This window comes from Morone saxatilis, unplaced genomic scaffold (assembly GCF_004916995.1).
Source record: "Morone saxatilis isolate NCDOM2014 unplaced genomic scaffold, NCSU_SB_2.0 Contig0, whole genome shotgun sequence".
In the NCBI taxonomy this organism is placed as follows: Eukaryota; Metazoa; Chordata; class Actinopteri; family Moronidae; genus Morone; species Morone saxatilis.
Window position 1 is genome coordinate 3,836,955 of NW_023339650.1, and position 11,159 is coordinate 3,848,113.

Here is an 11,159-nt window from a genome sequence, read left to right on the forward strand (position 1 = left end):
ATAATCCATAAAGATACACTGTATTCAGAGTATGTCTTACCCTGACCTTGCCGACCTTGTGAGGACCGACCTTTAGGTCCTCAGATGGCTGGAGGGTCCCCACAGTGTGAGTGTCAGTGAGTATGTGTTGGTGTGTTTCCAGTCTTCCACAGTGGTCTGAATGGTCCCCGTGGTCGTACTGTAACGTCCTGTGTGGGGACGGAGTGATGCAGAGGAAGAGGACGTGTTTTGCTTTCGGCCTATCAGAGTGCGAGAACGCTGAGGACAAACTGCAGACGCAACCCTGCGCGGGCAGCTGCTGCGACGGTACGCACACACACACACCAATCACAGACATCAGTGGTTCCAAGCCTTTTCCTTAAGGGAGCCCTTATCTATCACTGAGTGTATTGACGAGCCCGGATAAACGGATAAACTGAACAATGAACCCAAACAGTTCCTGTGAATATTGATCAGAGATGAGTTCTCTGTCTGTATTATGTTTGTTTTTTTGGCTTCTTTTTGGACCAATTCGGTGTTTTCTTCTCCTTAATACTTCTAATACAGTTTGTGTTCAGGTCATCAAAGTTTAGATATTAAATAACATTAATAAGTTATTTTAACCCAGAAAAACTTTAAATGAATTTCAGTGAAAATTTAACACAAACAAATTTTTGTAAGTTAAAAACATTCTTCAATGTAAAACCAGATTAGTTAATTGAAACAGATTAACTAACTAATAACTGACAAACTTAATTTTGTCATTTTTATTTATTCTGTGAAAACAAAATTAATCAGTTATCAATCAATAAAATTGTGAGTAAAATCTGCTTCAAGAATCTTTTTTAACCTAAAAAATTTAGTTTGTGTCACTTAAAAATTCAGCTGTAATTAGTTTCAGGTTTTTTGAGTTAAATTAATTTAACAGGTTTTACAGTGTCAGTGTGTGTGTGTGTGTGTGTGTGTGTGTGTAGCTAAGGGGTGGGGCTTGTGGCTCAGCTGGTCAGCATGCTCGGTGTCCTGCGGAGAAGGCGGAGTCAGAAAGAGAACCAGAGTCTGCTCTGACCCTCCTGAGTGTCAGTCGGCCTGCGGCGGCTCTTCAGAGGAGACAGAGAGCTGTCCACCGCTCACCTGTCCAGGTAACCTGTCTGTGTGTCTGTGTGTCTGTCTCTCATCTGTCTGTCTGTCTGACTGTCTCTCTCTCTGTCCACCAGTTCATGGCGGTTGGTCGAGTTGGTCTGGTTGGTCTCAGTGTTCTGGGGCGTGTATCGATGACCAGCGTGGTGACGCCACCCCCCCCACCAGGAGGCGATATCGTTCCTGCTCTAACCCCGCCCCTTCTGGTGACACAGTGCCACCTGGCAACAGTTGCCCTGGAGACGAAGTCCAGGTCCAGGACTGCAGCGAACTCCCCAACTGTCCAGGTGAGACAGAATGAGCTGAGGAGATAAAGGTAAAGTCTTTAAAAGAAAAACCTTACATGTCCTCTGATTGGCTGTCTCTGCAGTGGACGGCAGCTGGGGGGCGTGGTCTCCGTCCGGGACATGCTCCGTCCCCTGTGGGGAGGGGCTTCAGCTGGCAGTCAGGAAGTGCAATCAACCCGCCCCTAAATATGGCGGCCGTTTCTGTGAGGGACAGAGCACCCGGACCAGCGTCTGTGAGAACACCTGTCCTGGTAACACACACTCACACACACACACACACAGCGGTCATGTCAGTGCAGTTTTAATGGAGTGGTCAATCAGAGAGAGTGAGAGCAGCCAGCCAAAGCAGCGAGGCAGCCTCTCTATTGAGTTAGAGCAGACATTAGCACCAGGCCTGTCTCTCGCCTTAGACTGTGTCTCCTGTCCGTGCGTCTCTAGCTGCTGTACAGCACAAAGGGGCCTGCGCTGTGGCCTCCGCTGCCCAATAGCAGCGACTGATCATAACCTAATTGGATTGATGTAACTTGTTTTCCAGCCCATTCAATCTAATTTGCCTGGAGCCAGCCGCACAGAAATAATTGTCAATATGATCCGCTCTTTTTGCTCTGTCTCTCTCCCTTTTCTGTGGATTATATGAGGAGGATGTGGGAGCAGGATTAGAGGCTGAGCTGCGCAGGAATGCACAGCACTCAGCAGGATGAGGAGATAGACAGCAGGTCTGAGGTGTGTAGAGGCAATTGAGTTTGAATTTAATTCAAGTTTCTAAGAGCTTTAGGAAGACAGAAAGATGTCTTATATTTGGTTTTTAAACTTTTATCAACACAGTTTGCAGGGCCTTTGCTAATACACCTTTCATACTGCATTCATGTACACTCAAGTATGATTAAAATAAGTGTGGGTCTTGTGAGGGGTAAGCTTTAGTATAATTATTACATTTATTATTAGCATTTTTTGTTTGATGTGTTATGTATTTTCTTCTATTTTTCATTGTTATTACCTGTTTTTTAATTTTTTAAAGGTGATGGTACATGTCTACAGGGGTGTTTTGGACGTAAGGGCTCGTGCGTGCTTCCCAGCATTGGAGACTTGTAGTCACAAAAGGCTACACCCTTCAACAACTACACTGCACTACTGGCTGCACCTGATTGGACAAACGCTTTCAAAACAGACCAACATGGTGGCTTGTTTGGAAATTCATTATTCCGAAAATAGTTTTCTCACTCATTTTAGATCGACAACAGTGAACTTAAAAGTTTTACATGAATTCCCAGAGGCAACAAGTCGTGGTGCTGGAACACCCTGAATATCATAAAGTAGCCTAGACCTCTGCTTTATGCAAATGAGGAGCAGCCAACGGGACGCAGGAGTATCAAATTCAATTTACTTGGGGCTACTGTTGGTAATCACATAGGGGGGCACTTCAACTTTAAGTACAACAAGAAAGCACAATATTCTAAAAATATTTCATTACATTTCATACAAAAAAAATGCAAACCGTTTCAATACATTATTATCATAATTTTATATCCTCTTTGTTCAAAAACAAATGAAGGCCCAAAACCTGCTCTCTTCTTATTAACCCTTTGCACGCATTTGCAGGAACATCTGACCTTTTCCATTATTTTGTGCCAAATTAAATATTAATATAATATAAAACTGGCTCAAGATAGTTTTGTGGCCACCGTAGATTCTCCTATAAGCTTGAAAGAGAGGGTGAGGTGAAGGGGTTGCAATTTGCAACTACGCCACTAGATAGACAGCCACTAAGACCTTTGCACTGGACTTTTAAAGCTGCAGTAGGTAGCTTTTCTAAAAATCACTTTGTGTCATATTTGCTGAAATTCTGACAGATATTCTGTGAAAAACATCATAGTTCTCCGGCTCGTTCTAGTGCTCCTAATGGCATTTGCGAAAGTTGTTAGGAACACTGTAGGAGGTCAGAAAAAACTTTTTTTTTTTCACAGATTATGTCTCATGTGTTGTGAAGTGATTTTTAAAAAAGTTACCTACTGCAGCTTTAATCATAACCTTAAAAACAATGACTTTGTCCCAGCTCTGGAAATCTATATGAGCAGTGTTTCTGACAGTTTTATTGTGAATGAGTGAGTGCACACCTTTTTTCTTTGCCATATCTCAGTTTTATCTTTATCTTTGAGGTGGGCTCTGTATTCACCACCAGTTTCATCATTTCCCTCAACTCGACCCGAACTCTCGTGTCAGCAAGAAACCGGGAGAGATTTAAAGACGGTGATAGAGGCTGTTTTGACATGAAAGAGCCAAGAAAGCCATCCAAAAGATAAACAGTCCAAAACATCCTCAGAGTTTGTCCTCAGTCCAAATCTATTCCTCATCCAAATCCACAGGCAAAGAAAGCACAAGCCTAACATAATCACAGAGCACTCGTATAAATTAGTAAGCACTCACCCAAACTGTTAAACTCTGGTTGACATCTGTGCACGGCGTTAAATGCTCTGCATATAGACAGAGAGGCTTTTCTCTTTCTGTGTGTGTTTACGCAGGGTGTTGGCATATGTACGTCTGTGTAAACAGACAAGACTGCTTCAATATATATTCCGTCAGGTCAGGAGGTTATAACCAAACTCACTTGTCAGCGGTGAAGGATTCTTTTTCCAGTGGTGTAAAATTGTGGCTGGCAAAAGTCGACAAAAGAAACTGATCTGTGAGCACTCGAGTAATGAAGTATCTCTCGCCACGGCTTTTGTGCGGACGCTCACAATGGCCCGTGTGATATGGATCCCTCTCAGACGGGCAAAGTGGCCACCTATTGTGAGAGGCGAGCATACAGGATCCGAGACGAGCCTCTCTCCTCAATGCGGCCAGAGTAATTATGATATAATTTTTCTTCAGGATTTCAGCAAGTCTTCTCACTTTACTCAAAGGGCCTGGAAGTGGCCTGGAGTTAGGTGGCGAAAGCTCTGATGCTGGAAGGTGTCAGGATTTCACAACAGGCTTCCAAAACCCCTGTCTGGGAATGTTTGTGCAGTTTTATACTCTGTGTTTTGCTACTTCATGTATTCTGATACAATAAAGGATCATTTTGAACAGTAATGACAACAGTGAGGTACAGAATATATAGTTTTTGATTGTAGCTGGTTTGAAACCAATAACCCCTTATTTTGACCCTTACTACAATCGTTTTTTAGCATAGCCTCAAGAGTATTCCACCATACATTCTAAATGGGCCTAAGACAAAGAAAAACCTTTTAATCCTGAACATTTATTGTGGCTGTTTGGAACATTACTAATAAGATAAGATCCACATGCATGTTTTCTTCAGTCATAACCAAGACACCACACACCTTCTTCAGCAGCAGTGAGTGGTGACTTTAACCTTTTCTGTTTATTTTAAGTTCAGCAGTCTGGTTGACACCTGTTTGACGTGTCTGTTCCTCAGAATGATGCAACTGGTGTAATTATAACAGACAGTAAGAAAACTAACCAGATCCATGCTCTGATGCAATCCGTATATTTAGTTTTATTATTTAAAGCATTGCATCAATAAAAACTTTTGGGAGCTTGCAAGTTTCTGTGTGCTGACAACTTTTCCTTTTCTCATTATTGCCTTTTTTATATACGGCATTTTTGTGATTTGAACAAATTGTTTGCCATAAAATGTTCAGTTGCTAATTTCACTTGTAATATTGATGTACATTGTAAAAATGTGCATTATATTAAAGAGTCCAATGTTTAAACTGGGATACATTATCTTACATGTTTTTCCTCTTTTAGTCATTTATTACTAATAACATTGTCTTTACTTGAAAATTGAAATATAAGGTTCAGCCCCCCTCCCCACCCCAATCATTTTTGTCCTTTTGTACTGAACAATATGTGTTGCAATAAGTCCCAATCTATTTCAGTTGTGTCAATACTGCATTGCGATGACATAAACAACTCGAGTTAGGTTATACCAACTACAAATACAGCAGTCACTTTGGGTGTTGTCCTTCATGCGCTGTTATCAGAGGCTCTAGCATGCAAACTGACATCATCAACACTTTCCCCTACAGATATCCAATATGATCTCACCCCTAAGTTCCCACAACTTGTTGACACCCGTATGAACTGATGGTCTCTGTTACTACAAGAGGACAAGCCGCCTGCAGCCAACAGGTTGTTCCTGCTGTTTACACAATAGGTCGTCTCTGAGATGGACTGATAGCAGAGACTCCACGTCTCCCCAGTCCCCAACCCAACCACTGTATGACCACATTTCTATGCATAAAACCGAGTCATGTACGGGTAAATAAAAAGAATCAGCCGCATCTTGGTCCCAGTAACCTCCCTGATGTAGGGGGGAGGGGGGAAATTGAGAGATGGCCAGTGTTTACCCAAAGCAGGCGGACTACAGTGCATATGATAGCCGGTCTCCGAGGTTACACGTCAACGAGGAACGCGAGAGCGCCAGTCTATTGATCCCATCCGCAGGGAGAGATAAGCTGTCGCCACTCATGAAGTCATTTCATAGGTTACATGCTGGGAGTGTGGGGCAAGAGCATGTGGACTGTACATACACGCTATTATGTTGACGCTAATAAAACAAGACCTTGATGTGAGTGGTAGCAGGTGGTGTACTCGGGAAATAGTTATATTATTCACACACAAGTTTAAGGATTAAGTCTGGTGATACGTCATATTTTTGTTTCCATATATTTATTGACAATAAATCCTGAGACCCAAAACGACAATGAATGTATCCTTCTAACAAGTATTGTGAATCTAATCCTGATATATCTTATTCCTCCATACCATAGAGCTCCATTGTTGTCCATAGATTATTAAACTCAATCTTACATGTTAATGTTAATGTACTGTTAATTTGCCACCTGATTTTGTAACTGATTTTAATTTAGTGTTTTGATGATTAAGTCTCACTCAGTTGTGATTTCCAAACACTGTCCATTTAAACGATAGGCATAAAAAAGATGGATGTCTCACGTCTCCCAAAAATGAAGGTAAAATTTATGGCCACTGCGGAGCCAGAGACTGCACAGTGGTGATCGGGGTTGGCACCATGGTATCAAGGTCCCGACTCAATCTGCTAACATAGAGCAGGCTTTATGACCTATACTGCAGTCAGCCACCAGGGGGCGATCAAGATGTTTTGGCTTCACTTTCGGAGAACTGTCATGTCGCCCGTCTTTATATCTGTAGATGGTTTGAACAGAGCTGCCCACTCACTGTCGTACTCATCGGCGGCTAACATCAATGCAGCAAACCTCCTGTAGCAAACAGCTGGAGGAAGATTTAGATGGCTGACAGTCGACAGGTTGACAGTACATTGTCCTGCAGCCACCCCAGTTGATATCTTTAAACACAAAAGATAGCATGCTGAAAGAAACATTAGTATTACCTCCACTGTATTACTGTACTTATTGTAGTATTACTAGCCACTGATTATGCTATGTTAGCATAACTTTTCAGAAATATCAGCGTGCTGGCCTGCATGCTTGCGTAGTTTGTACCATCTAGCGTTTTGTCTGATTTGAAATGTGAATGCATTTTGTCCATTTTTTTTTACTTTTAAAAACTGGTAATGTTAGCAAATATTACTTGCAGAGATATTATGGAAGTAAGGTGCTGGTGATTAGTGCAGTCATACAGCTAAAGAAGGCACTTCTTTAACCTTCTTGAACAAGCTGCAGTATTTGACGAGTGAGACGGATGTGCATAAACTGTTCTAAAAGATTTACATCTTCAGTAGGAATAAATGAGCTTGGGGGGAAATCATAGTACTCACAGGTATAATTTGTACCAGTGTTTGCAGCTCAGCTAAATACAGATTTTGTTCCTTTGCTGAAATCTGACTTATCTTGGACAAATTCTCCAGTTGTGCTTTTAAAGAAAGTGCTATTGAATTTCCTGAAACATTATTTCTGCAATACACAATGCTTGAACGGGACAAAGTGCTCACAGCATTAATCAGCAGTAATTAAGGGGTTCTGTTAGGTTTGGTTTCTGTGCAGACCACCATTCAGTTATTCCCCAAGATGCAACGTTTTCCAAGCTGTAAAAGAGGTCGAAGCCATGTGTGAGGGGTAGGGAAGTGGTTTACATATGACGGCTAACCTTTCCTTGCCTTGTTCCCTTCACTCATCACTCTCATTGGGGCCAGCCTCCGTTGCAATGTTTATGGGGAGCACGAAAAAATGCACTGTGGATCAGATTTCATTTAAATTACAGCAAACTATGACATGTAGTCAAAATAAAAGTTGAATTCATAAGTTGACAAGCAACAGAAAGCAGGAATAAGTTCATTTAGTTGCGTCTGACAGAGGAAAATCTTTAAATGTTTGTGTTCTTTCTTCTTCATCATCCATATTTTTGATGCACAAAAGCCAGATGTCCTGCATAATCAGTCTGCCACAGATAACGCTGTCTGCTCCGTCTCCTGTCGAGTCAGTTTTTCCCTCCGGTTTCTCAGCACACAAAAGAGGATGACTGACAACACCGGCCACGGAGAGTCAAAAATCCATCTATGGATTTCAGAGTCCTGTTGCTCGGCCCCCCCTGTCCCCATTTCCACTCTCTTCCCCTGCCAAATCAATTCCATGCAGGGGCTTTATTGACTCAGGTAAAGGGGTTGTGATCCAGCAGTCAATGTCTGTGTCTGCACAGCGGAGGGAGAGCTGGAGACACACAGGGAGTGGGCAGCATTAATGCACGCCTCTTACTGGGGTTAGGGGACCATTGCGTATGTCTGAATATACTTATTCTATGCATACTCAAGCGCGCATACACATGGATGCATACTTTTATGCCAGTGTTTATGCTTGTGTGTGTGTATCAGGCATCTTTATAGGAGCTGAAGAGGCAGGCCTGGGCCTCGGGGTGCTGAGGGGCAGACATCGATTATCAGGCGCTGTGGAGCCACTGGTCTGTCTCCACTGGTGGGAGGAAGGCTGGGCTAGTTTGCTAAGGAGCTTCTATGGCTGGGGGCTACAGAGTGAGACGGGCCAGGGGGGTTAAGTGTTAATGGTGGATGATTGGTGGGGGTCTTCCTGCTTCTTTAATGATTAAAGGAGGATGTGACACCCTCCCCGGAGTCACACAAGCCAAGAATCCACCCTGAGGCGCTTTACTGCCACTGTCCATGTTACACCGACCGTTGACACTGTGCTGATATGCTGTCAGACCTCTCCACTGGAGCCTCGATGAGAGTCTTGATCACACCTGGAGAGACACTTGTCTGGCTCACATTATCCCAGTCATCACATCTTTTTGGCTTTTGACTGAGGGTCCAGAAACCCATATGTGCTGTGAGGAGGCTGCCATTTTGAACCGGTATGTTTCTACAGTAGCCCAGAATGGACAATCCAAAAAATTTACAAAGGGCCTTTTGCAGCCACCATAGTTTCTCCTACACACTTCACAGCCCCATTTTAACTTTACTTTTGATTCTCAGAAAATAATCCAGAACTATTTGTGCTGTACATTTTGACATGTCACAGTAAGGAAAGTGTAGGTATACATAATAAAATGAATGATGACTGAATTCCATTTGGCTGCTTCAGTTTCAGGGTCTTGATATTGTACAGGCTGGCTCATTGTCACACACTTGGGACACTTAAATAGAACAAATCCATCCTTAACGTTATTAGAAACACTTTTACTTCTATGACGAGTCAGTTCTATTCAAATGTATTTGTTATTATTTATTGAGTCAAAACGCCATGAAAAGGACTATTACTACTGTAGTGCCTTAGTTAAGCTCTAGTCTTATGTACCTGGGTCTCATAAAGGGAGCATGGGGTGAAGCCTTGGTCCGGCTCATACGTCTTGCTTCCCTGTCTGGGCCTCTGCACTGTATAGCAGTGCAGGTCACCCTGGCCCAGTCATGGTGCCAGCCTACCTCCACCAGCCCTTTGATCAATAGCGGCCCGACTGCCTTGTCTCAGCTCCCCCCATTCGCTGCTCTTCAGATCAGCCTGCTCTCTAACCCCTCAATGACTGGAGCCTCATTAAAAATACATCACATCCAAATTACATTGATCTCTTTTACTCTTTTCATTTACTTTCACTGAATCTCTGCCCCCACCTCCCTTCTTCTCCAATTCTGCTGCGTCACGATGAATAGAAGAGGAGATCTCTTACTGTGAATCAGTAAACAACTTCTCTTATTTTCTCATCCTTTTGTATGTGCAGAATCTTTTCTGCAACTTCTTTGGTGTTTTGGCATCTGTGTCTTCACTGAGAATAGTTTTGTTTTTGTCCTGATGTGTCAGAAAGGTTTCAAGAAAGGATGCACCCCTCATGTTCGCCTGTTTTCATATAATACGCTACACTTATTTGGGTGTTTTTCTGCATTCTTGTTCAAATTGCAGTTTCTCTGTCTGACTTGGGTGGCATTCCTCTGGGAGATAATAATGAGTATCGCTGAGGGCTCACCTGGGGACTGCAGGGCGAGTCTGTACAGGCCGCTTGTCTCTCGACAGCAGGCAGACCAACCTCACTGTGTGATGTGTTGATACCCAGCCTGCCCGACCCGCTCTGCCTGCTGCACGCACAGTCACTTACTCCCTGGACGCAGCAGCATTTCAAATGGCAGGATTTCATTGCAAAATCAATTAATTCAAATGGAATCGCTTCAATCAGTGGATTTGCTTGTGAAGGCAAAGTAAATTTGCATGAATGTGTGTGTGTGTGTGTGTTCAACTCTGGCTAAGTAGCAAGCTATCCTCGCTGTGCTGACGTTTGAGGAAAAACTGGAGGAAACTAACATATTAGCTGTGTGTCAGAGCTCCCACAAATGAGGTTTGCAAAAAGTTTTGAGACAGGACTCAATGGTACAAACATGTCTTTTGAATAAACCATGCAAATGTGAGACACATTCCTTTAGTAGCTGAGCTAACCAGCTAGGTAACTGTTAGGCTACAGCTTGCTAATTAACTGTCAGTTTTCCTAAATTAGTTTTTATTGGATGAAATGCTGTAGGCAATGCCGGGGGGGTAAACCGCCCAGAAGACTACAGAGAAACAGAAATAGTGATTGCATGTTCTCCAATGGGCTAGCGTGTTAGCAGTTAGCTCATCAGTAGTTTTACCAGCTAGCCCTGTAAGTAGTCTACATCACCAAGCAAACATATTTTGCAAAACATGGATACATTTTGTGCCAGTTTCTGAGGTGGAACTTTCTGGAGGCAGAGATCCACAGTAGGATATGAAGTAGAGAAATATTGTCCAAAAAATATCAGAAAGCTGCTAGTTAGCTCAGGTTTTTTGTCTTAAAACTCTCAAATCTGTTGACATTTTCTAAAATTCAAACTAAGAAAAAATTAATGTAAATTTTCATATACTCTGATCTTAGGATCACATGTTCCACTATAGTTTAAAACATTCTTATCATTTTCTTCTAAAACCTTTTCAACTTTATCACCCTCCTTCTCTGGTTGCTCTAGTTTCTCATAAGATATATTTTAAGATTTTTAAAAAAAGACATTTTCTTTTGCATCTAAGGGTCATAGGTTATTATTTGCCTCTTAAGGGTCAAAGGTTATCTCTGTTGTAAGTAGAATAAGAAGCAAATGTTTTGAAAGTAGGTTTTCATGTATGTTCTGTCATGTAACTACTGTCTGAGAACACTGCACAGTATAAACATAGGAAAAGCACACTAGCCTGGAGGAACTGTGCTCTCATTGCATAAGATGACTGAAAGAAGAAAGAAACAACACACTGCCATAATCCCACCTTTATCCCTTGCGCTCCAGGTAAGCCTGACCCAAGGTTATCACTCTGA

The 11,159-nt window shown here is 42.5% G+C and overlaps 1 protein-coding gene across 1 annotated transcript; it reads left to right on the forward strand.

Annotated features, from left to right (window-relative positions):
- The first annotated feature begins 99 nt into the window (after positions 1-99).
- Positions 100-1,901, forward strand: LOC118324191 (properdin-like). Its single transcript, XM_035656389.1, has 5 exons — positions 100-306; positions 954-1,118; positions 1,194-1,403; positions 1,487-1,692; positions 1,842-1,901. Exons 1-5 carry the CDS (start codon positions 123-125, stop codon positions 1,899-1,901), a joined length of 825 nt encoding a protein of 274 aa, XP_035512282.1. The 5' UTR covers positions 100-122.
- Positions 1,902-11,159: the final 9,258 nt, after the last annotated feature.